The sequence below is a fragment of the Acomys russatus genome, chromosome 12 (genome assembly GCF_903995435.1).
Source record: "Acomys russatus chromosome 12, mAcoRus1.1, whole genome shotgun sequence".
Classification (NCBI taxonomy): domain Eukaryota; kingdom Metazoa; phylum Chordata; class Mammalia; order Rodentia; family Muridae; genus Acomys; species Acomys russatus.
The window spans coordinates 38,917,857-38,942,737 of NC_067148.1; the positions used below are offsets into that span (position 1 = coordinate 38,917,857).

At 47.1% G+C, this 24,881-nt stretch overlaps 1 protein-coding gene across 1 annotated transcript in view; it reads left to right on the forward strand.

Moving 5' to 3' along the window:
* Positions 1–10,011: 10,011 nt before the first annotated feature.
* Sag (S-antigen visual arrestin) overlaps positions 10,012–24,881 on the forward strand; it is a 43,586-nt gene continuing 28,716 nt past the window's right edge. The window contains exons 1-5 of the mRNA XM_051154274.1: positions 10,012–10,554; positions 11,805–11,893; positions 17,382–17,442; positions 21,555–21,599; positions 23,441–23,634. Coding sequence (XP_051010231.1) covers positions 11,828–11,893; positions 17,382–17,442; positions 21,555–21,599; positions 23,441–23,634 — 366 coding nt within the window. The 5' untranslated portion in view covers positions 10,012–10,554; positions 11,805–11,827. The remainder of the gene's footprint in view (positions 10,555–11,804; positions 11,894–17,381; positions 17,443–21,554; positions 21,600–23,440; positions 23,635–24,881) is intronic.

Consider the following 24,881-nt stretch of genomic DNA (forward strand, 5'->3'; position numbering starts at 1 on the left):
CATATGTATGTATGGGTCCTGGGATCAAAGTCAGGTCATCAGGCCTGGTAGCAAGCAGCTTACCCACTAAGCCATCTTGTTTTCCAAGAATGCAAAAGGACTTTATAACACTATTATTGAGTCATATGGGGATAGATGGTTAGAAGGCAGCCTCTATTGGTCTGTTGACATGAAGTCAACTATAAGGGATGGGATGGGATAGCAAAAAGGCATTAGCCTGTGAGCATTTGTTACCTTTAAAGTCACCTGTTAACATGTTGACTAGCAAATGACATGGGTAGGGTTGGTGCTCTAAACCCAGACCTGAAGAAGTGAGAGGTTCTGGGGGAAGAGGGGAATCAGTGCCATGTTGGAGTCAGCCCAATACTATCTGTTTTCTCATCATGTCCTCTGGAACAGTGCGGCTCGCTGATGTTTCAGTTCCCTGTGCAGAATTTGGTTGGTTTTCTTCTGCAAACTTAACATATCTGTCTCCAGACATTAGCCTTACCCATTATGGTGTGTTGGACTTTGTCAGGTTTGCTCTGATTCCAGGACACAGGGAGGCAGGAAATACAGGTGAATTTGTATTAATTTGTATTTGGGCTCAGATTGGGGGGCAGGGGGATGCTTGTGGCTCTCACGTGGCTGATTGCTAATTGGGGAGCCAGAAGCAGGAGCATACCAAATGGTTCTGAGAGACCGAGTCAGGAGCTTTCAGGAGTCACCCTTGGCACCCTACAGAGTGCAAGGCACAATGGACACTCAGCAACCATTTTGGTTTTTTTGAGACATTGTGTTATTCCGGATTGGCCTCAAACTTGCTGAGCATGTCCTTGAACTTTGATCCTCCTGCATCTTCAGCCTGAGTGCTGGGATTGTACGCATGTGCCACCACACCCAACTTCTCCATGCTGGAGGTTGCATTTAGGGTTTTGTAAGCAATTTACTGAGTTGTGATTCTCATACCATGTTATGTTTGTTCATTCAAACACTTTTTTTTTTTTAAAGGTTTTTCAGGATGGTTCCTCTGTGTAGCCTTGGCTGTCCTGGACTTGCTTTGTAGACCAGGCTGGCCTCAAACTCACAGTGATCTGCCTGCCTCTGCCTCCCGAGTGCTGGGTGCGCCACTACCGCCCAGCTGAGACTGCTTTTTAGTAACACCAGAAGCTATACTTGCAAAGTCTCACCAACATGACCACCACCCAAATGTGAGCTGAGCCAGGAGGACAGCAGCAGACACACCAAATAAAAGGGCAGGGGGAGAGGGGGCTCATGAGGCCTCAGCCCTGGAAGAGATGGTCCCCCAGAGAAGAGCACAAAAATCAGTTGTCCAGTGCCAAATGGCCAGCCCTGAGAACATATAAGTAACATGTACCTACAGATACATATATACATGCAATAACAATTCATGAGAAAAGAGGCCATGAAGTTGAAGGAGAACAGGGTGGGGTTATGGAGTGTCTGGAAGGAGAAACGGGAAAAGAGAAATGTTATGATTAAATTATAGTCTCAAGAATAAAAAAACATTGTCTGGGTGTAGTGGCCCAGCACTTGGTAGGCAGAGGCAAGTAGAACTCTGAGTTTGAGGCCAGTCTAAAAAGTGAGTCCAGGACAGCCAGGGAGGTTATACAGAGAAACCTTGTCTCAAAAAAAAAAAAAAATTTTTTTTTAATTTAATAAAAAATAGCCGCTGGAGAGGTGGATCAATGGTTAAGAGCACTGCCTGCTCTTCCAAAGGACCCAGGTTCAATTCCCAGCACCCACATGGCAGCTCACAACTGTCTGTAACTCCAAGATCTGACACCCTCAGACCAACGCACATAAATTAAAATTAAGTAAAATATTTTTAATTAATTAAAAAAGCAAAATATTGAGTGCTTGCCACCAAGCCTGACAACCTGAGTTCTGTCCCCAGAACCTACATGATAGAAGGAGAAACCAGCTCCTGCAGCTTGTCCTTACACCTCCGCATACATGTTGTGGTACACATGTATGCGCGCGAGCACACACACACAGTTGCAATTCTAAGACCATTTTAGAGCATAGTCACATAAGTTTGCACAGATGTCAGGTTCACAGATCCTGGAATCCATCCATGAGTAGGGAAAGGATGCAGAGTTCTTTAGAAGTGGCTTTGTTGTTATGGAGACCCCATTGGCTTTGGGATGCAGTGGGCAAAACAGCCTAAAGAAGCACCCAGGCCTATATCAGCCTTGAGTGAAGGAGGCAAAGAGGAGGTCCTTCTGTTTCTAACCCTACACCTAACAGATTGTCAAGAGACTTGTATGCACATTCCATAGGTTTCTCCACCCCCACAAAATGGTCGGGCTGTGATGTTGCCTTGTACAAATGGAGACAAGGAAATAATGGAGGCTGAGCATCCTCCTCAGCCAGGGCTTCCATCTGGAGCGTCAGTAACATTGGGTGCCAGAGTGGTGAAGGGATACCAGCGCCCTTGGTGATTGAGTATTCTTACCCTCATCACAGAGAAATTTGCGTGTGGGAGAAAGATTAACTTGGAGCAATGGGGAAGAAGTAGAACAGAAGCCAGTTCCAAACCAACAGTGCTTCACAAGCAAGCTGTAGAGGCACATCCCTGTAAGCCTAGCGCTTGGGTGACTGAGGCAAGAGAATCCAGAGTTCAAGTCTGTCTTGGCTACATGGTGAGACCAAAAATGAGTATACTATGAGTGATTTCCCAACCTTGGAAGCATTCAATAACTTACTGGGAATGTTGCACAAGAGACCCAAAGAAGGGCTGGAAAGTTTGTAAAGTCTTAAATCGCCTTGCAAGTTTCTGAACTACAATTATGTTTCCATACTATTAGCCAGCCCCACCCCAAAAAGCCCCTTGTTCTATAGAGGATTAACTAAGATCCAAGAGATACAGGGAGGAGTTGGGGTGGTGGTTTTAGGTTTTTTTTTTTTTTCAATATTTCTTTTTTTTTTTTTTAATTTTACTGTTTGAGTTTTGCCTACATGCATATCTGTTCACTGCTTGCTGTGCCTGGTACCTTCAGAGGCTAGAAAAGGCTGTCAGAGCCCTGGAACTGGAGTTACATACAGCTAGCTGTGAGCCTCTGTGTAGCTCTGTGTGCACTGGGAATCTAACCTGGGTCTTCTAGAAGAGCAGCCAGTGTGCTCTTAGCTACTGAGTCATCCCTCCAGCCTCAGGTGATGGCTCCTCAGAAATGGCAACTATTTCAGATTTCCCCATGTTTGCTCCTAAAGCTCTAGTAATGAGGACGAGCTGTTTTCATTATCAGTTGATGTTTTCTCTCCTCCAGCATGTGCCCTTAAGGTGACAAGCTAGCCCCAAAGTCCATAAGCCTCTTGGCTGGCAGTCCCTACAGAATTGCCCCCAGCCGCGTGAGCCCTGACTGTCCTTAAGGTTTTGAGTTGAAACACAGCTTCTCCCTGTGTGTTAGTTACTCCAGTAAAGGTCCTCTACTGGATGAGAATTCAGGCCAGCCAACTTCAAGAAGAAATCTAGAGGAAAGGTGCAATGAGAGGGTGTGTGTGTGTGTGTGTGTGTGTGTGTGTGTGTGTGTGTGTGTGTGTACACACCTGTGAAGGGTGTTGGATTCCCTGGGAGCTAGAGTTACAGGTAGTTGAGAGGGTGTGTGTGTGTGTGTGTGTGTGTGTGTGTGTGTGTGTGTACACACCTGTGAAGGGTGTCGGATTCCCTGGGAGCTAGAGTTACAGGTAGTTGAGAGAGAGAGAGAGAGAGAGAGTGTGTGTGTGTGTGTGTGTGTGTGTGTGTGTGTGTGTGTGTGTGTGTGTACACCTGTGAAGGGTGTCAGATTCCCTGGGAGCTAGAGTTACAGGTAGTTGAGAGGGTGTGTGTGTGTGTGTGTACACACCTGTGAAGGGTGTTGGATTCCCTGGGAGCTAGAGTTACAGGTAGTTGATAGGGTGTGTGTGTGTGTGTGTGTGTATGTGTGTGTGTGTGTGTGTGTGTACACACCTGTGAAGGGTGTCAGATTCCCTGGGAGCTAGAGTTACAGGTAGTTGTGAGCCACCCCATGTGAGCACTGGGAACTAAATACAGGTCCTCTGATAGAGCAGCAAGCGCCGTAACATTGAGCCATCTCTCCAGCCCCCTTATTTTATTTTTTTCTTTTTCTCATAAGTAGCTCAGGCTGTCCTTGAACGTAAAATGCTTCTGCTCTAGCCTCCTGGATGCTGGAATTAATAGCATGAGGTAGCATGCCCAATTTTGGAGTCACCTATTTTTTCAAAGTAAGGATTTATCCTGGAGCACAACCACACTGCTTATTTTACAGAGTACATGTTTCTGTCCTTATGCTCCGGAGCCATCTTTTGAAATAGTTATGGCTTAAGCTTATGCACGCACACAGCAAGCATTACTGATCTTGCTAACTGGGTGGGGTTCACTCTGCTTCTTCCAACTGTTCTGGGCTCAGCAGTTTCACAAGGCAGTCCTGTAATGCACAGCTAGCAATAGGTATCTGTCCTTGACAGGCTGGGGTGGTCTGTGGAAGGCTTGCCAAAAGAAGGTGCTAGATCTCACTATACATTACATATGCTGTAGGGGTGGGGGATAGTGTCACAGCAAAAATGCTGAGAACCTCAATCAGAATAAAAGCGTCCGGCATCTAGAATATGTTTGGCTTTTAGGGACAACAGTGCACTTTTGTCCTTCATTTCTCCATCAAGAAAAGAAAAATAAAGCATCATACACTAGAGGTTAAAAATGAAATCTCCACATAGATGTGAGTAGAGGTTTCCCTAGTGTGTGTGACCCCAAGGCTTCTGGCTGGATCCTCAGTGCGCGTGCACACACACACACACACACACACACACACACAGTTATGGCAGTTCAGTGACTAAGATGTGCTCATCTACACACTTGTGGCCTGGTGCCCAGGCATCAGTGAGAAGATGCAGGATTCTAGGAGCATATAGCTTGCAGCCAGGACCAGGGCTTGTTGCCACAGAGCCCTGTCTGTCTTTCTTTCTTTTTCTAAAGGTTTATTTTGTTTAAAGATTTATCTATTGGCTGGAGAGATGGCTCAGTGGTTAACAGCGCCGCCTGCTCTTCCAAAGGTCCTGAGTTCAATTTCCAGCAACTACATGGTGGCTCACAACCATCTGTAACGCCCCCTTCTGGCCTGCGGGTGTACATGCAGACAGAATATTGTATGCATAATAATAAATAGATAAATCTTTTTTTAAAAGATTTATCTATTTATTACTGTGTATACAGTGCTCTGCCTGCATGTACACATCCATGTCAGAAAAGGGTATCATATCACATTATAGATGGCTGTGAGCCACCATCTGGTTGCTAGGAATTGAACTCAGGATCTCTGGAAGAGCAGTCAGTGCTCTTAACCTCTGAGGCATCTCCCCAGCCCGAGCTCTTTCAATAGTAATATTAGAGAGCTCTGGCTATTTTACTTCTCTTTTCTTTTTATGTTTTTGTTTTTGTTTTTGTTTTTCGAGACAGGGTTTCTCTGTGTAGCCTTGGCTGTCCTGGACCCACTTTGTAGACAAGGCTGGCCTCAAACTCACAGCAATCCGCCTGCCTCTGCCTCCCGAGTGCTGGGATTATAGGTGTGCACCACCAGGCCCGGCTATGTTTTTAACTTCTAATTATCGCTATGTATACATTATGTGTATGTATGGGTATGCTTGTGTAGAGGCCAGAGAGCAGTTTTTCAGAGTCAGCTTTCTCCTCCCATTTCCATGAGGGTTCAAGGATTGATTGAACTCATGTCATTAGAATTTTGTGGTGAGTGTCTTCACCCACTGAACCATCTTGCTGGCCCTAGCTTTGGGAGTGCAGGGGTGGGTAGATGTGAGAAGAGGTTAGTGTCTCATTGTATAGGCCAAACTGGCTTTGAAGTTGTGGAAATCCTCCAATTACAGGTACCATCATGTCTGTAGTCATTTTTTTATTTGAAAAAGATTATATTTAGATTTTTGAAATGTTTTGTGTATGAGTGTTTTGCCTGCAAGTATGTGTGTATGTGTGACTGGTGCCTGCAGAGGTCAGAAGAGAAGTGACAGATCCTCTGGAACTCGAGTTATAGATGGTTGTGAGCAGCCTTGTGGGTACTGGGAACCAGACCCAGCTAGCCCTCTGCAAGTCTCTCCAGCCCCTATTTTTATATTTCAAAGGGAGAAGTTATATAGCCTCCTGCATTTATAGCCTTTTGTTTGTTTTGGTTTTGGGATCTGCCTACCTTTGCCTCCAAAACACTGGAATTAATGAAATGTACCACCATGTCTAACCTATAACCTATTTTAATGCATACCTTTATTTTAGTTTTACATCTTCTTTTTAAAATTTATTTTATTGTGCCGGGCATGGTAGCGCACACCTTTAATCCCAGCACTTGGGAGGCAGAGGCAGGCAGATCACTGTGAGTTAGAGGTCATCCTGGTCTACAAAGTGAGTCCACGACAGCCAAGGCTACACAGAAACCCTGTCTTGAAAGAAAAAAGGCAAAAAAATTTTTAAATTTTATTTGTATATGTATGAACATTTTTTGTGCATGTATGTACATATTGTACCATGTGCATGCCTGGTGCTAGTATGGGGATCAGAAGAAAGTCTCGGGTCCCCTGAAATGAGTTACAGGGGGCTGTGAGCCACCATATGGGTGCTGCGGACTAAAGCCAGGGCCTCTACAAGAGCAGCCAGAGCCCTTACCTGCTAAGCCATCTCTCCAGCCCCTTTATTTTGGGTTTTGGTCTGGGTCCATGCTTGTCCCCCTGCAGGTACCAAAGCTTTTGAAAGTAGACTCTGTCCCTCCAGGTTGGAAGCAGGGATTGAACTCCGGCCATCCTCAGGTTGGCACAGGTTGGCACTTCCATACACGGAGGCAGCTGCCAGCCTCTGTTCTGCTAGCTCTCATCTCATCCCTTTCCACACCTTCCCAGTGTATCCAAAATGTTTTGCACTTATCCAATACCACACTTATCCAGCTGAGTGTCTAATCTGGGGTCACACATTACACATGGATGTTGAGGCCTTAACTGTATTTTAACACATTCCCGGTTTTGGCCAGAAGAAGGATATAAAGACTTCATGGATTCAAGCTAATCCAAGGGACTGCTTCAGGAGGTAACTCTACTATAGTGAAATCTGTCACTCATGGTTCCCTAGAGGAGGGGGCTTGCCGTCCTATGCAGAACCATGCTGGGAAATGCTAGGGTTGACCAGGAAGTAAGGGGAAACCATGATAATAGTTTTTGCTCTTTCCATGGAAATGACAGGCGAAACAGGCCATGTAGGATCTGGAGAGTTCAGAGTGTCTCTAGATGTGATGATGGCAGTGCAGGACCTGAAGTACAACAGCCTTGATGAAGGAAGTTAGGGTCTGAGGGAAGCAGGGTCAAGGTGTAGGCCTTGGCTACTTCCTCCAGAAGGGGAGGCAGGAGGACCATGAGTTCAAGGCAAGCCTAAGTCAGAAAAACCAAACCGAGGGCAGGGATGAGGTACCGGGTGGGGGGTCTAGGTTGGGAGCACTAGGAAGTGGGATTGTTACTGCCTCTCTCTAAAAGAGCAGTCTCTCTAGGACTCACAGTATCCTGGCTGCAGAAACTTGTCAAGTCTGGTGGTCCACACCTATAATCCTAGCATTCGAGAGGCTGAGGCAGGAGGATTGCCATGAGTTCCAGGTCAAAAAGGAAAGGGGTTGGGGGTGTGGAACTAAACAAAACTAAAAAGCTAGGATTAATACAATTGCACTTTGTTGGATAATGTTTTCCTTTATCATTCCTTTTACATTTAGCTAGTATTTCTCTGTTTAAAAAAATGTTGAAGCCGGGCGTGGTGGCACACGCCTTTAATCCCAGCACTCGGGAGGCAGAGGCAGGCAGATCACTGTGAGTTCAAGGCCAGCCTGGTCTACAAAGTGAGTCCAGGATGGCCAAGGCTACACAGAGAAACCTTGTCTCGAAAAACCAAAAAAAAAAAAAAAAAATGTTGGGGCTGGAGAGATGGCTCAGTGATCAGGAACACTGGCTGTTCTTGCCGAAGGTATGAGTTTGATTCCCAGTATTAGCATTGAAGGTTCACACTGTAACTCTGGCTCTATGAGATCCTGTGCCCTTTTCTGGCCTGTAGGTACTGCATACATATTGCCCATAGACATGCTCTACAGCACACACATGCACATTAAATAAACATATTTTAAAAGAAAGTGTTGTGCCTAGAGACATGGGTTAGTGATTAGGAGCACTTGCTGCTCTTGGAAAGGACCTGAGTTTAGTTCTAAGTGCTCAGATGGAGGCTCACAATCATCTGTAATTGCAGTACCAGGGGATTGGACCCCCTCTTCAGGCCCAGGCAAGCACCAGCAAGTACATGATGCACATATATGCACTCATACACATAACACAAATAAAAATAAATCTTTTTAAAAAGACTTACTTATGGTGTATACAATGTTCTGTCTGCATGTACTCCTGCATGCCACAAGAGGGCACCAGATCTCATTATAAATGTTGTGAGCCACCATGTAAGGCTCTGGGACTTGAACTCAGGACCTTTGGAAGAGCAGCCAGTGCTCTTAACCTCTGAGCTATCTCTCCAGCCCCTAAAAATAAATCTTTGGAAAAAAATTTTTGCCACATTCAGTGGTTGCACACCTTTAATCCCAGCACCAGTGTGGCAGAGGCAAATAGACTGGAGTTTGAAGCTAGCCTGGTCTATATAGGGAGTTCCAGGCTAGCCAGAGTCACGTGGTAAGATCTGTCTCCAAAAAGAGAGAAAGACAAAGTTTTGACTCAAGAAGCTGAGATGGAAGGGCTTTGAGTTGTAAGCCAGCCAAAAGTATGTAAGCGTGAACCTATCTCAAAGTAAATAATGCAAACAAACATAAGGTTTTCCATTGGAAATTAAAAGTTTTGGCAATTTGAGGCAAAACTAAATAAAGGGGGCACAAGGAAGAGCTTGTGGGGGACAGGGAATGAAATAGAACAGAATGACGTACAAGAAGAGATGTGGGACTTACTGTCCCAAAATCCATCACCAAGGCAAATACGTCACTAAACCATCAGCTGCTGCTGCTGTGCAGGGACCTGCTCAGTGCGTGGAGTCCTGAATAATCATAGTTTTGCGTCTTGGAGGCTGAGGGGGAGGAGCAGCAGCAAAAAGTAAGAAGGAAAAGAGGTGAGGTTACAGAAAGCAGAGGGCAGCAGACAGTTGTTTGATGGGCAGAGTGGTGAGAAATAAGACCAGGACCTGGCAGGCGTTGTCCAGACTGGACAGAAAGCTGCCAGCTTTTGGGACAGATGCTGACCATACCCCCCTTCCCAGGTATCACAATAAGCCCACTATATAGGTGAGTTAGTGGCCATTGCATCCCAGACTTTCATTCCCTGAGTGTTTGGGACCATGGACTGCTCCCTGGAAAGTAAGGGAAACAATGCTGTGGACATTCTGCCTCCCAGGCTCAGAGTCTAATAAGAAGAGACCTTAGTAAGAGTGAACGGCAACTGTGCCTGGTAAGCAGCCTGGTCCTGATGCCTGGGAGGACTTCTTTGAGGAAATGACACCTGACCAGACTTGGAAAGAGCCAGGTAGAAGGTTCACCCATGCTCCACACATGTAGTCTGTCTACGTGAAGAATGACAGCATCTCCCCAGCAGAGGAATTGATGGGCGGGGCTAAGGCTGCGTGTGCCAGTATGGAGAAGGGCCTGCAAAGTAGAGATGGATGCCCATCAATGGTGGAGTCATTACTGTCCAGGGAACCCCAGGTAGTGTGTGGACCCATACTGGATGTGTAAAGATGTAGGAGGGGGCTGGGCGTGGTGGCGCACGCCTGTAATCCCAGCACATGGGAGGCAGAGGCAGGCAGATCGCTGTGAGTTCGAGGCCAGCCTGGTCTACAAAGTGAGTCCAGGATGGCCAAGGCTACACAGAGAAACCCTGTCTCGAAAAACCAAAAAAAAAAAAAAAAAAAAGATGTAGGAGGGTACACAGGGCCCATCAGGACTGTTGATATGAAGAAGAGGGACACGTGCAGCCCAGCCCCAGGTTGACATTTCTCCTTGACCTTTTTCTTTATATAATATCTTAATGCCTGCTGAGCTTAATCAAGTCTGTCACTCGAACATCCCCCTTCCTGATGATGCTGAGGCACAAAGAGATAAGCCATCTATTTCCAGAACCTAAAGAGGTTTAGGACAAAAAAAAAAAAAAGCGTTCAATTAGCTGGTCCTCTCTGCACCTTCCTCAGGCCAGCTGGATGGCTCGCGCATCTTTGGGGCCCTCTGAGAAGATTGGAGCTCCCAGCTAATGCTTAGAACTGCTGACATGGACAATCTGCCATCTCGCTAATCCCATCTCATTCCTGCTCCACAAATCTGATTTTGCTTTTAGAGACTGAGATCTCAGTGCTGGGCATCCTCACAGATCCCTACAAATCCCCCACGTGGCAGCCAGGGGCCTCACCCTTGCCCTGTGGGGTCATCTGGCAGGAGTTTACCAGTTGCCTCAAAGCAGGGGTTGGCTACTCACCATCCGAAAGCAGAGGGACCTTCTCCTAACCTCCCTGGCCATCCCAACTGGTTGGTGACAGATCGAAACAAGGTAAGTGAACGCCAAACCAGGCATTCTCAGAAACCAGGGTGGACACAGAGGACAACAAGGACAGGCATGCTTCTGCAGGGCAGAATGCTGGTGTTCGCTGCCTTTAGCTTCTGTAGGATTTTGCTTGGAAAGAAAACTTGTGGGCATTTAATCCCAGACCATGAGATGTCCGTGACTATCCGCCAGCCGAAGAAGAGGGAACAGATATGTTGAGTGGAAAGAATGGGCTGCCTGCTGGAACTGTGAGGTTCTCATATACCCCTGGCAACTGCATTTGGGGAACAGTCATGCTGTGGGATGTTTCAGGAACATTTTTCTGTGTGCTTACCATTAAGGCACAGAAAAGCCAGGTGTGGTGGTACACTAGACAGGAGGATTGCCAGATTGGGGCCAACCTGGGCTACAGAATGAGACAAGAGAAATAGGAGGAAGAGAAGGGGAAAAGAAAGGATCCAAACGTGATCAGAGCTCTTTGGTTTTGTGGAGGCCGAGTTTTACTATGTAACCCTGGCTGCCCTGGAGCTCACTATGTAGACCAGGTTTACCTCAAATTTTCTGCAATCCCAGCTCTGCCTCTTGAGTGCTGAGCTTGTAGGTAGGAGTCACCACACCTGGCATGAAAGCACTTTAGATGCAACCTGACAAATCAGGACACTAACATTTAATGAGAAAAAGCAAAACTTCACTAGAATCTAGCTGAGGAAGTTCAATGAAATGTTTGAAGCTTAGCAAGAAAAACAGAACACACCAAAACATAAACTGGGCCAGGAGTGGCGGTGCACACACCTTTGACCCCAGCACTTGAGGATGTAGAAGCAGATGGATCTCTGAGTTTGAGATCAGTCTGCTCTACACAGTGAGTACCAGGCCGCCAGGTTTACACAGAGCCCATTTGGATGGGGGGGGGGGGGGGCACTGGGGCTGGAGAAATGGCTCAGCAGTTATAAGCACTTGCTGCTCTTCCAGAAGACTTGAGTTTGGTTCCCAGCACCCATGTCAGGGGGACGTTAGAACTCCAGCTTCTGGCCTTGCAGGCATCTGTGCACATGTGGCACACATACACATAAATAAAAAGCTAAATATGTTTCAAATGCACAGTGCAGTGACGTACAACCAATCAGAGAGCTGATTTGATCAAGCAAGGATGCTGGGGCCTGCGGGAGGAAATGTCCAAATGAGGAAGTCTCAGGAGTAGAGTTTATGTCCAGAATATCCTTAACTTTATCTTTGGGATCATTGTGCTTTTCCAGCCCTCCAGCCTCTGACAGACAACATGGCAGCCTCTGTGAAGACCAACAAATCCCACGTCATCTTCAAGAAGGTCGCTCGGGACAAGTCGGTAAGTGGCGCAGAAGAGAGGCGCTTCTCAGGAGCTATTGTAAGAATATTAGGGAGCAGACATTTGTCAAGCATAACCGTGATTAACATCCACCTACCATGTGGCCTAGGGAAGTTGTGTGTCCATGGGATGGACAATCAGTGAGAGAAGACTGAGGAGCAACGGTGGATGCTACAGCCCACCGTCTCTCAGCCCCATACTTGCTACTCTCTCCCTCACTGAATTGTGGGAATGTGTTATGTGTGACAGCACAGGCCAATTTGAGAGCCAAACTGAAAGACTAGCAGTGTATCTAGCAGGTACCTAATGGGCAGTGTTGCTCTGCCTTGTTCTGCTGGCTGGTTTCCTTACGGCGCCTCACAGAGGAACCAGGCTCGTCACACGTACCCTCGGCGTGCACACTCCTCTGCTGGCAGGAAGTGTCATCATTTCCATCAAGTGTCATCATTTCCATCAAGTTCTTTGAGGTTATAGCTTTGGTGCCCCATATCTTTGCATCCTCGAACTCTTACTCCCACTGTGTCTGTCCAGTTCTTTTCATCTCTGCCTCCTACAGAAAACGAACCACTTTGTGCCAGGTTTCCTGATCACTTACTATTCCCCACCACTAATGCCTAACAGACATCTGCTGTCTATGGCCGTGCCTCCTTGAAATGTACCTGGTCCCTAAACAGACACTGTTTGAAACAAGAAATACATTTACTTCTTCCCTTCCTCCTTCCTCCATCCCTCCCTCCCTCTTCTTGGTACTGAGGAATTGAACTTAGGGCCTCATATATGCTAGACTAGCACCCTAACACACACACACACAATATACATATATATATATTTATATATGTATGCATATATACATATCACCAACTCTAATTTTATTCACTACTATTTTGAGACAGAATCTCATGAAGTTTCCCAGGCTGGACTTGGACTTGGACTCCTCCAGCCTTTGCCTCCTGAGAAACTAGGATTCCAGGCACGTGCTACCAGGCCATACTTAATTTTTTGCTGGTGTCAGGGTCAGAATGGAAGAAAATCCATTAATTCATGTTTTGTGTTTTGTGTACGGGCAAGCCCTGTGTGCCCCATTCATGGGGTGCCTGGCCTCTGCAGCCATTTCTCTGTGATTCTCTCTTCTGCGGTATCCTGAGGCTGGTGGGAGCCCCTCCCGCCTCAAGTTCATTTTTGGCTCCCGGTTTGAGGATCCAATCCAGCACAATGGGGCCAGCCTGGTGGCAGAACCGTGAGGTGGTTGACCCTTAGGCAGGAAGCAGATGAGATGAGATGAGACCAACCTCTGATTCCAGTACTCATGAGGAGCCCAAGTTCGAGGCTAGCCAGAGCTACACAGAAAGCACTTGTTAAAGAGAAAGAAAGTCATACAGGTTAGCTAGGTGGCTGTCTTGCTGGAGAGATGGCTCAACAGTTAACAACAACATTTGTCGCTTTTGCACGTGATCTGGCACCTACATGGTAACTAACAGCCACTTACGACTCCAGTTTCAGGGCACCAGAGGCTTCTGCAGGTACCAGGCACACACATAGTACACATACATACATGCATGCACGCACAACATTCACACACACCAAAGTGAACTGAATAGATTCTTTTAAAATGTTAAAGTAAAAAAACAGACAAGGCTGGAGGAAGAAAGAGAAGGGGGACAAAGAATCACCCATTAGGGCTGGCCTCCTCTTAGCATGCAATGTCATGACGGACAGTGGTCATGACAGACAGTGGATCCCGAGCATGACTTGCTATTTTAGCCAGGAAGATGATATGCTTGGCTGTGGGTGGGTTGCCAGAAGTCCTTTGGCTTTACACAACCACCCTTCTCCACCTGTCCCTGTCCTTCCTGTTTCTTTCCAGGCCAGTAGACAAGTGGTCCTCCTCCCAACTGAGTTTAGGACCACTTGCCCCTGGGTAAGGCACACGATGTACCACCACTGAGGAACTTAGTCCCATCCAGTCTGCACAGGAACTGAAGCCGTTCTCTTTGCCAGTCTTCCAGAGTGCGAGAAGAGGCCTTGGTGGGGCTTGAGAGCATCTGCCTTTAATCCCTGTAGTCAAGAGGCAGACAAGTGAATCTCACTGAGTTTGAGGCCAGCCTGGTCTGCATGGCATGTTCCTGGACAGCCAGGGCTACATAGATAGACCCTGTCTCATGTGATAAAATAAAAAATGTCTTGACAAAGGTGGGCATGGTGGCGCATACCTTTAATCCCAGGACTCGGGAGGCAGAGGCAGGCAGATTGCTGTGAGTTCAAGGCCAGCCTGATCTGCAAAGTGAGTCCAGGACAGCCAAGGCTACACAGAAACCCTGTGTCTCAAAAAACCAAAAAAAGGAAAAAGAAAAAAGTCTTGATATCCTGTATCTTAATAATGGCTATCAATAGCTACCGTTGGCCTCCATCGTCTCCAGCCAAAGCTTGAGAGAAGAAACTGCTCCCCCATCTTCACCTTCCTAGAGACTCTTCAGTGTTGTCCCTCCCTTTCCCACCATAAAGAGGCTGCCTGCCTGACCTTTCCTTGCAGAACCCAGATCTCAGTGGCTATAGGAGACAGCGCTAATCTCATCTCCTAGAGTTGCTTTGAGTTTGGAATGATCAGATTGTCTAGAGTGGCATCCTGGTTGTGCCAGGGAATCTTTCTGGGTGCCTCAGACCTGGGTCCTCAAGACCTTTCCTGTCTCGGATTTTGCCCTCACTCAGTATCCACTTGCTGCAAAGGAGGCCATTGCTGACTCCAGAAACCCTCTCTTCACTTTCGCACCTGCCCATCTCTTTTGCCCAGAGAGCCATTCCTGCCCATTGTCCTGCTTGAGCGGCTGTTTCTGGCTCTGCTCAGGTAGCGCCTCCTTCAAAGATGGAGCTCCCCTCGCTTCTTCCCTCCCACGCCCTTTGCCTGCCTCCGCCCCAGCACTTACCTCTAACCAAGATAGAAAATTGGAGAGCTTTCATCTCCATAGACCCACAGTGCTGGAGCCCCCATAGCCTTGGAAGTCAGGAGGTGGGACATGTGATGGGGAGAGGGTGCACATTCCTATTGTTCCTGTGGTACCAAAGGCTGCAACGTTAGGCATGATGGGGGTGCCTGCCATCCCAGCACTTGGGAGGACGAGGCAGGAGGTTTTTGCTTGTTTGTTTGGTTGGTTGGTTGGTTTGGTTTTTGGCTTATCAAAACAGGGTTTCTCTGTGTAGCGTTGGCTGTCCTGGAACCCTCTTTGTAGACCAGGCTGGCCTCAAACTCAGAGATCTGCATGCCTCTGCCTCCTGAGTGCTGGGATTAAAGGTGAGTGCTGCACCACCATGCATGACAAGGCGTTTGCAGTCAGCCCAGGTTACACAGTGCTACAGACCCAGAGACTCTGCTTTAAAACAACACAGAGGCAGCCAGAGCATGCTGAGATGCCAGGGACTTGTAGTGCCAAAATGTGCTCTTGGAGCATGGGTAGGGAGGGCTTCCTCAGCTAGAGACATGGATGAAAGTCCTTCCTCGCTGTGCAGACAGCAGGGCCAGAGAGGTTCAACTATGATGGGACTATTACAGAGTTGCCATGGCCAGGGCCAAGGTGAGACCAGAGGGGCCTGGAGCCTAGAGGTAAGGATCGCTCCTGTTGACCACCTTCAAGAAACTGGATGCTAATCCATAGGAGGGATGAGACAGATACACCTATGAATTAGGACGTAGCCACATGTTAGGGTTCCTGCAAGAACAGAAGGGGTGGATTTGAGGAGAGTAAAACTCTGGGAGACATTCGTGGTGTACCACTGCTGGGAACCTTAGTCCCATCCAGTCTGGACCAAGCCTGTAGCCCTGGGAATAGATACTTCCCTAAGCTAAGAGATAGTGTATCTAGCAGATCTCAGAACCCAGAAGCCAACAGGGCCCACCTGCCAGGAACCATGACCATGCTCAGAAGAATGTGCCAGCCCCATGCCAGGCAGGCAAGCATGAGACAAATGCCAGCTCCCCCTCTTCTCTCTCTCTCTACTCTTGGGTCCATCCTACATAGAAAGCAAAGGGCCAGGAGTTCACTGGGTGAGTCAGCCAGGCTAGCCTCAGAGTGGAGCTGTGGTCTAGAGGGTGAAGCTTGGCGTCTGCTGCAGCACACTTTGCAGTGTATGCGCCTGCATCTATGTCCCAAGCCCAGCTCCCTTCCTTAGCTGATGAGGTCTGAAGAAACACTGTGCACAGATTTGCAAGGCCTCTTACTGGGTCTTCTCCATTAACAGAGATTGGGCATTTGCTTAATACCACCTTCAACATCAGTCGTGCAAATGGTCCCACTTGGGGACAAATAATACACTGTAGAGGATTGAGACTAAGACACAATTTAATGTTAAAAAATCATTTAGATTGTTTGACACAATAACACTGTGTACTTGAGAGGCCTTGAGAAGCAGGGGGCCTAGCCAGGGCGCATAGCTCTGCTCGTTGGCATTCTTAGCAAATACTGAGTGAATCCCTCTATGTCCCAAAGGCTGCAGTAAATACTGGAAAGGCTGAAAGGTATATAGAACATGCTAGAGCAGTGGTTCTCAATCGGTGGGTCATGACCCCGATGGAATTCAAAGGACCCTTTCACAGGGGTCACCTAAGACCATCAGAAAACACAAATGTTTACATTACAGTTCATACCCATAGCAAAATTCCAGCTACAAAGTAGCAGCAAAAATAATTTCATGGTTGGTGGGCGGGGTGGTCACCACAACATGAGGGACTGTATTAAAGGGTCGCAGCATTAGGAAGGTTGGAGATCACTGCTTTACATCCTCCACACTCACCCCCACGGCATCTGAGGTCTTCTGGTAGAGCAGTGAGCAGTGGGGAAGCAGCCCCTGCTCTCCTACAGAACAGCTGAGGAGTCAGAGACCACCTACCAGGAGCATGGATAGTGCTCCCACCGTTCGCTCCACCTCCTCCTTCCTCAGCGTGTGATTGCTGGTTTGCTTGTGCGGGACTCACCTGATGGGCTCCCAGGTATTCTTCTGGAAGTCCTACTTCATTGCCTAGTCCAGGAAGTGTCAGAGCAAAGGAGACAAGGCTTCTCGGCACACAACTGGAAACAGAGGGCCGACTGTGTCCATAGGCATGACCTTCCACTAACGCAGGGGTCGGCCTGTCACATTTACTTGGTTGTGTGCAGACCTGGGCTTGATGAGAAGAGGAGGAGAAAACGGAGTGGGAAGAATTCCCACCATCCATATGGATGGAAAGAATTCCTTGGAGGTCATATAGGGATGGAAGACTGTGCACAGCACTGGAAATGAACCATGGTCTCCACAGGGAGAGAAGGAAGCTACAGAGCATCTGTGGAGCCAAGTGCCTCCTCTTCTGAGGACCAATGGAAAGAGTAGAGTGCTTGCCTTGCCTCGCATGCATGTGGGCCCAGGTTTGAGTCCCAGCACTGAATAAGAGGAAGAGAAAAACACAGCTGCAAACACTTTGGGGCTGTTGGCCTCCAAGTGAATGCTTTTGTTCCTCCTGCAGGTGACCATCTATCTGGGGAAGAGAGACTACATAGACCACGTCAGCCAAGTAGAGCCTGTAGGTAAGTTGAGTTTGAAGGAAAATTCAGTGTCAGCTTTTCTTTAAGTTATCAGAATGCTGGTTCCTCATTGAAAAGGAGAATCTTAGGCCGGGCGTGGGGGCGCACACCTTTAATCCCAGCACTCGGGAGGCAGAAGCAGGCGGATCACTGTGAGTTCAAGGCCAGCCTAGTCTACAAAGCTAGTCTAGGACAGCCAAGGCTACACAGAGAAATCCTGTCTCAAAAAGCCAAAATAAATAAATAAATAAAAGAAAAGAAGGAGAATCTCAGTAGGGCAAGGTGGCACGCGCCTTGATCCTAGCACTCAGGAGCGGCAGCATCAGATGGATCTCTGTGAATTCAAAGCCAGCCTTGTCTACAGAGTGAGTTTCTGGACAGTCGAACTTGTCTCAAAAAACAAACAAAGAGATGGATCTCAGACTAGAGAGATGGAGGCTCAGAGGTTAAGAGCACTAGCTGCTCTTACAGAGGACCCGAGTTTATTTCCCAGCATCCACGTGGCAGGTCACAGTCAACTGTTACTCCATTTCCAGGGTATACAATGCCCCCTTCTGGCCTCAAACTCAGAGATTTGCCTGTCTCTGCCTCCTGAGTTCTGGGATTAAAGTTGTGTGCCGCCACCACTACCTGGCTGAGATGGATTTTTTAAAGATTTGTTCCATTTTATGTATATGGTTGTTTGCCTGCACATATGTATGCATACCATCTACATGTACTAAAGCCAACCTGGTCTATAGGGTGAGCTCCAGGGAAGCTAGGGCTACACAGAGAATCCTAGTCTCAAAAACAAAAACAAAACAAAACAAACAACAAAAAATAGATAAATAAATATTAAAAAAAATAAATCTCACTAATAATCTCAAATTTAAAAAAAACTAAAGGACTGGTTTGTAGCTCAGCACCACTTGCCTAGTCCAAGACACTGGCTTCAATCTTCAGTACTAAAGGAAACAAATTCATCTCTGCTTCCTAACTGGGCATGCAATATGGCCAGCTGCCTCAACCTCCTGTGTCCACATTTTCCCCTCATGATAGACATACCTTCAAACTGATGCAAAGGAAACACAAAAAGACTCAAAGGAGGCTTTGAGCAAGAGAAGAATTCTATATATATATTTTTTTTTTTAGTTTTTTGAGGCAGGGTTTCTTTCTGTAGTCTTGGGTGTCCTGGACTTGCTTTGTAGACCAGGCTGGCCTCGAACTCACAGCAATCCCCCTGCCTCTGCCTCTCAACTGCTGGGATTAAAGGCGTGCGCCACCACACCTTAGTGAGAAGAATTCTAAAGTAAATGGGTTTGAGAAGCCAGAGACAACAGCAACTGTCTTTATCTTAAAACTTGAAATGCTGCCGGGTGTGGTGGCCTATGCTTTGAATTCCAGCACTCCGGAGGCAGAGGCAGGTGGGTCTCTGTGAGTTCGAGGCCATTCTGGTCTAGGACAGCCAAGGCTACACAGAGAAATCCTGTCTCAAACAAAACAAAACCAAACAACTTGAAATGCTTGAGCCTAAGGGAGGCAGTACCAAAAAGCCGCTGTCAATAGCTTCTGTACATGCTGTCAGGTGAGCACGCTTCTGGGTCGGCCACTTCTTATATCTCCAGAGCCATCCAGACTCTAGGAAACACCCAGGAATCCAATTATATGTAGGAAATACGTATGTTTTCCTGACACAAATCAATACATTTCAAAATTCCAAATGCACAAAGAAAGAGGTCAAAAGAACAGGCAGTTATAATGCCAATGATGCTGAGGATGCTACCTGAGCCGCTGTGGGCTGCTGGTAGGACTGTACAGTGGTGCAACCACTGGGAAAACATCTTGGCAGTTTTTTTTTTAATATTTATTTATTTGTTATGTATACAATGTTCTGCCTGCTTGTACTCCTGCAGGCCTAGATAGTTATGAGCCATCATGTGGTTGCTGGGAATTGAACTCAGGACCTCTGGAATAACAGTCAGTATTCTTAACCACTGAGCCGTCTCTCCAGTCCATCTTGGCAGTTTTTTAAGAACTAAACATTTCTTTACTATATGACCCAATAACAGCATTCCTGGGTATTTATTGAGAAGTGAAAACTGCACATACGAAACCTTTTTTGGATGTGGCTGTTCACAGCAGCTCCAAACCAAAACTAAAATCTCTCTTCATTAGGTGAATAAGGTTAAACAAACTGTGGTATGTCCATACCATGGACTGCTATTGAATCATTTAAAAAAAAAAAAAATCAAGAATCAAGTTATTATGGGATGTACCTGTAATCCCAGCACTTGGGAGGCTGAGGAAGGAGAAATGAGAATCTGAGGTTAGCCTGGGCTATATAGCAGAGACCCTTTCTCAAAAAAATAAAATAAAATAAAATAATAAAAGAAAAGAAAAAGAAAGGAAGGAAGGAAAGCGTGAAATGTGAGCTATTGATACCTGCAACAACTTATTAAAAAAAAAAAAAAGAGCAATCTCAAAGAGGTACAGACTTCATGACCCTGCTTATACAACATTCTCAAGATGACAACATTCTACAGACAGTGCTTGCCCGGGCCTGAGGATGGTGGGGGCAGGGATGGTGGCACAACAGAGCCCAAAGGAGAGCTTTGCAACGCCAGGACAATTCTAAGTCTAGATTGTGGTAATCACACAGACCTCCGTCTGTGATGAAGTAGCAACAAAACTGTACACACTCATTGCGTGCTTGCCCGTGTTCTCGTTTAGCGCTGTAAGTGTGTAAGCTGTAAGCACGGGACGCAACTGCATGAAGCGCATCGGAACCCTCTGTGCTAGCTTTGTAACTTCCTCTGGCTTGATAAGCCTTTCCCTATCAAAAGTCTGGAGGAAGCATGGGGGAAATTGGCAGTTTTAAGCACTGAGAATAAAACTGTCCTCAGTGGGTAGGATGCTTGATATTAAGACTGACAACCAGTCTTATCCCAGAACCACATTTTTAAAATTACTACTCTTGCTGGGTGCTGGTGGTGCACGCCTTTAATCCCAGCACTTGGGAGGCAGAGGCAGGCAGATCTCTGTGAGTTCAAGACCAGCCTGGTCTACAGAGTGAGCCCAGGACAGCCAGGGCTACACAGAGAAACCCTGTTCTGAAAAACCAAAGACAACAACAAAAACAAACAAACAAAAAAGGCTTTCTTTGGCTGAAGAGATGACTCAGCAGTTAAGAGCACTGGCTGCTCTTCCAGAGGTCCTGAGTTCAATTCCCAGCAACCACATGGTGACTCACAACCATCTATAATGGGATCTGATTTCCTCTTCTGGTGTGCATGAAGACAGAGCACTCAAACATATAAAATAAATAAATAAATCTTTAAAAAATTAAAATTACTATTCTTGGCTTTTTAATTTGTTTTTGGTTTTGGTTTTGGTTTGTCGAGACAGAGTTTCTCTCATAGTCCTGGCTGTCCTGGACTCTTTGTAGAGCAGGTTGGCCTCGAACTCACTGAGATCCCCTGCCTCTGCCTCATGAATACTGGGAAAAAATTACTATTCTTATTATTTTGTGTGTAAGCATGTGGGCTTGAGTGCATGTGTGTGCACCATATGCACACAGGAGCCCGCAGAAGACAGAAGAGGTGTTGGATCTCCTGAGACTGAAGCCTATGGACAGTTTGTGGCACCACATGTGTTCTGGTAACCAAACCCAGGTCCTGTGCAAAAGCAGCAAGTGCTCTTAACTGCTGAGCCATCTCTCCAACCCCCAAAACAAATGCTATTCTTAAAAACAAAACAAAACAAAAAAACCCAAACAGCTGGGTATGGTGGTACACACCTTTAATCCCAGCTTTTAGGGAGGCAGAGGCAGGAGGAGTGCTGTGAGTTCGAGGCCAGCCTGGTCTACAAAGCGAATCTAGAACAGCCAAGGCTACACAGAGAAGCAAAACAAAATAAAAAACAATAAAAAGCAAACAAGCTGGTTGGTGAATCGGGCCTGGAGAAAGGATTACTTGTTTATGGTCATCCGTAGCTGTATAGCAAGTCCAAGGCCAGAGTGGGCTACATGAGACCTTGGTTCAACATCCCACTACCAAAATAAAAACAGAAGACGCCATATTGCCCAGAGTTTTCAAGTTTTCCTGATCTCACTCTCTTGGTTTTCTCTCTTGGTTTAGATGGTGTTGTTCTGGTGGATCCTGAGCTTGTAAAGGGGAAGAAAGGTGAGCTGATCTCCTTGCCCATCCTCCTTGCAGAAAAGGCCTAGTCTCCTTGCCCATCTTCCTGACAGTCAGTGAAGGTTATCTATGAGTAGGAGGAAACTATGCCTTCTGAGAGCCAAGGGAATAAAACCCAGAGTTTATTCCTGGGCTTCCTTGCAAAGTTTTGTACTACAGTATCACCATGCCCTTGAGCTCTCCGGCAGTTGTGATGTGCGCAGCAAGCCATTTTGTTACTAATGACAGTTGCAAAAACTGAATTAGAACAGATTCGAGCTATGTTTATGGTAATGTCGCTGACTCAGTTCCATTCTAAATATGCCTTTGGAGTGGTTGCTACTGGCAACCACAAGACATTGTTCTAAACCTTGGATGTACCCACTGGAATATGTCAGGTGTGGGCTGGCAACAGTGTCAGGGGTGAGATGGGAGCACAGGACATTGCTGACCTCTGTTTCCCCCACCTCCCTGGGTTCTCTGCAGATCTCTGATTTGAACCCAACCAGTCGTCCCCCCCCCCCCCCCCCGCACCCCCCCCCCCACCCTTTACCACTCAGGCATTCAGTTATCAGGGGAAACTGCAGCTCGGTGGGAGGAGGCAGAGATCCAGTCTCGCCGTGGGCACCTTTCTCAAGTGCTCACCTCAAAGGAAGGATGCACCCTTGGTCAGTGGTTGGTCTGAGTCAGCAGTTACAGGGCAGCTGGCCTCAGAACTGATGCAGAGAATTCTTGGCCAAAGCCAAGGGGACTTGAGGTACCACTTCCCAACCAGCCTTACTACGGTGGAGAGCTGTGTACTTCCTGTCTTCAAAGATCTTAAAGTGAACTTTCCTACACTGGGCACAGGCTCCCTTTAATCAGATGGAATTCTGGGAAGTGGTGATTTAGAGAATGCTTGACGCGCTCCGGAACAATGCACAAAGAGACTCTAAGTGAAACTTCCAGCATCCGGTTTTGTCTCCCTGCCTGGCCCGAGCCTTTGGCTGTTCCCTCAGCCTCCATATGGCTCAGGCATGTGTCTGTTTTGCTTCCAGCACTGTTTGTCTGTTTCGCCAGACATCCTGCCCTCTCTAACCCAAGCAAGCAAGTTAGCACCATTTCAGACGTCCAACTTTAGATCTCAAAGCTGGTGGACCAGGAGGAGGGAGGGTGGACTGTACATGTTGTCTGTCCACATATATTTTCTTTTTTGTTGTTGTTGTTGTTGTTGAGACAGAGTTTCTCTGTGTAGCTCTGGCTGTCCTGGACTCACTCTGTAGACCAGGCTAGCTTCAAATTCACAGAAATCCTCCTGCCTCTGTCTCCCGAGTGCTGGGATTACAGATGTGCACCACCTTGCTCAGTTTCATCCACATATTTTTTTTTTTTGTATTACATTTTTATTTACGTAGTGTGCATGTGTGTCTGTGTGTCTCTCTGTGTGTATGTATGTATGTAGGTGGGTATACATGTGGAGGTCCAGGGGCAGTTTGTGGAGAGTTGGTTCCCTCCTGCTATCATGTCGGTCCTGGAAAATTGAATGTTAGTTGCCAGGCTTGGAAGCAGACACCTTACTCAGTTAGCCATCTTGCTAGCCCTGTGCACAGATTTCTCCTATCCTAGCAAAATACCATGGTTGCCACGGAGGTGCCTCCTATTCCATGATAGTCCTATTTAGGATAATGTCAACCAGCTGCATAGTATTATTCTCTCAGCCCCCATTCCTCCCAGCCAGCAGAGCCTGGCATCCTGGGACAGACAGCGTGGTGTGGTCACTCTGTTGCTGGCTCAGCCCAGTGGAAGTGGCTGAGGCAGACGGGCCTGTGAGGTGGACCAAATCTAACTTGCCTGCCTCTTCTTCCCAGTGTATGTCACTCTGACTTGTGCCTTCCGCTATGGCCAGGAGGACATCGATGTGATTGGCCTGACCTTCCGCAGGGACCTGTATTTTTCTCGGATCCAGGTATACCCTCCCGTGGGGGCCATGAGTGCCCCAACTCAGCTCCAGGAGAGCCTGCTCAAGAAACTGGGAAACAACACCTACCCATTTCTGCTCACGGTGAGCTTCCCTTCCCCTGCCTGCGCCCCTGGCTTGCCTCCTTTATCTGCAGGACCTTACGATGGGAACGGGGCAGAGAGAAGGGGGCAGAGGGAGGAGTTCACATCTGTGGGCCTGTAAATTGCACCCTTGAGAGAAATTCTAGATTGCATGGTCTGTGATTGCCTGTTTTTAAGTCTTTGGAAATAACCTCCCTCCTTGTAAAGGGACCATTTCAACCTGCCCTTTGGATATTTTCCTTCATCTGACCACCTAATTAGATGAATGTGTGTTCTGTCTTCTCTCATTCAGCTATAAAAAGAAACCTGTAGATGTGACCCTCAGTTGGCCCCAGGAAGTTCTAAGCAAGCAAGAGTCCCCCATGGGACAGATCTTGGTAGAGAGAGCACCATTCTTTACCCTGGCCCCCTTCATGGTGCTGGGAATTGAATCAGGGCCTTACTCTATCCCCTTACCTCTTAGGAGGCCCATGTATCACCAGTAAAACCCAAGCCCTGGGCAAGAGATGGACGTGGGAAAGCTTCTGCAGCCTTTTCTGTTTGTGCGGTTCCTATCTTTCTTTTTTTTAAAGAATGATTTATTTATTATATATACAATGTTCTGCCTGCATGTAGGCCTGTACACCAGAAAAGGGTAGTACCAGATCTCATTATAGATGGTTGTGAGCCATCATGTGGTTGCTGGGAATTGAACTCAGGACCTCTGGAAGAACAGCCAGTGCTCTTATCCGCTAAACCATCTCTCCAGCCCTCGCAGTTACTATGTTATAGACACATGCCCCTCCAAAGTGATATGGTTCAGCCTTAAAAAAAATTAAGAGAGCCGGGCGTGGTGGCGCACGCCTTTAATCCCAGCACTCAGGAGGCAGAGGCAGGCGGATCGCTGTGAGTTCAAGGCCAGTCTGGTCTACAAAGTGAGTCCAGGACAGCCAGGGCTACACAGAGAAACCCTGTCTCGAAAAAAAAAAAAAAATCAAGAAATAGCCAGGGTAAATGGCACACGCCTTTAGTCCCAGCACTAGGGAAGTAGAGGGAGGCAAATTTTTGTGAGTTCAAGCCTGCCTGGTCTACAGAGCAAGCTCCAGGACAGCCAAGGCTACGCAGAGAAACTTTGTCTTAGAAAAAAAGCAGAAAAGTTAAGACGTACTGTATAAATCAAAACATGGATGAACCCCAAAAATATGATGTCATGTAGAGAAGCCAGACACAAAAGGAACGACAAGACAGTATCATAAAGGCTCACTGCCG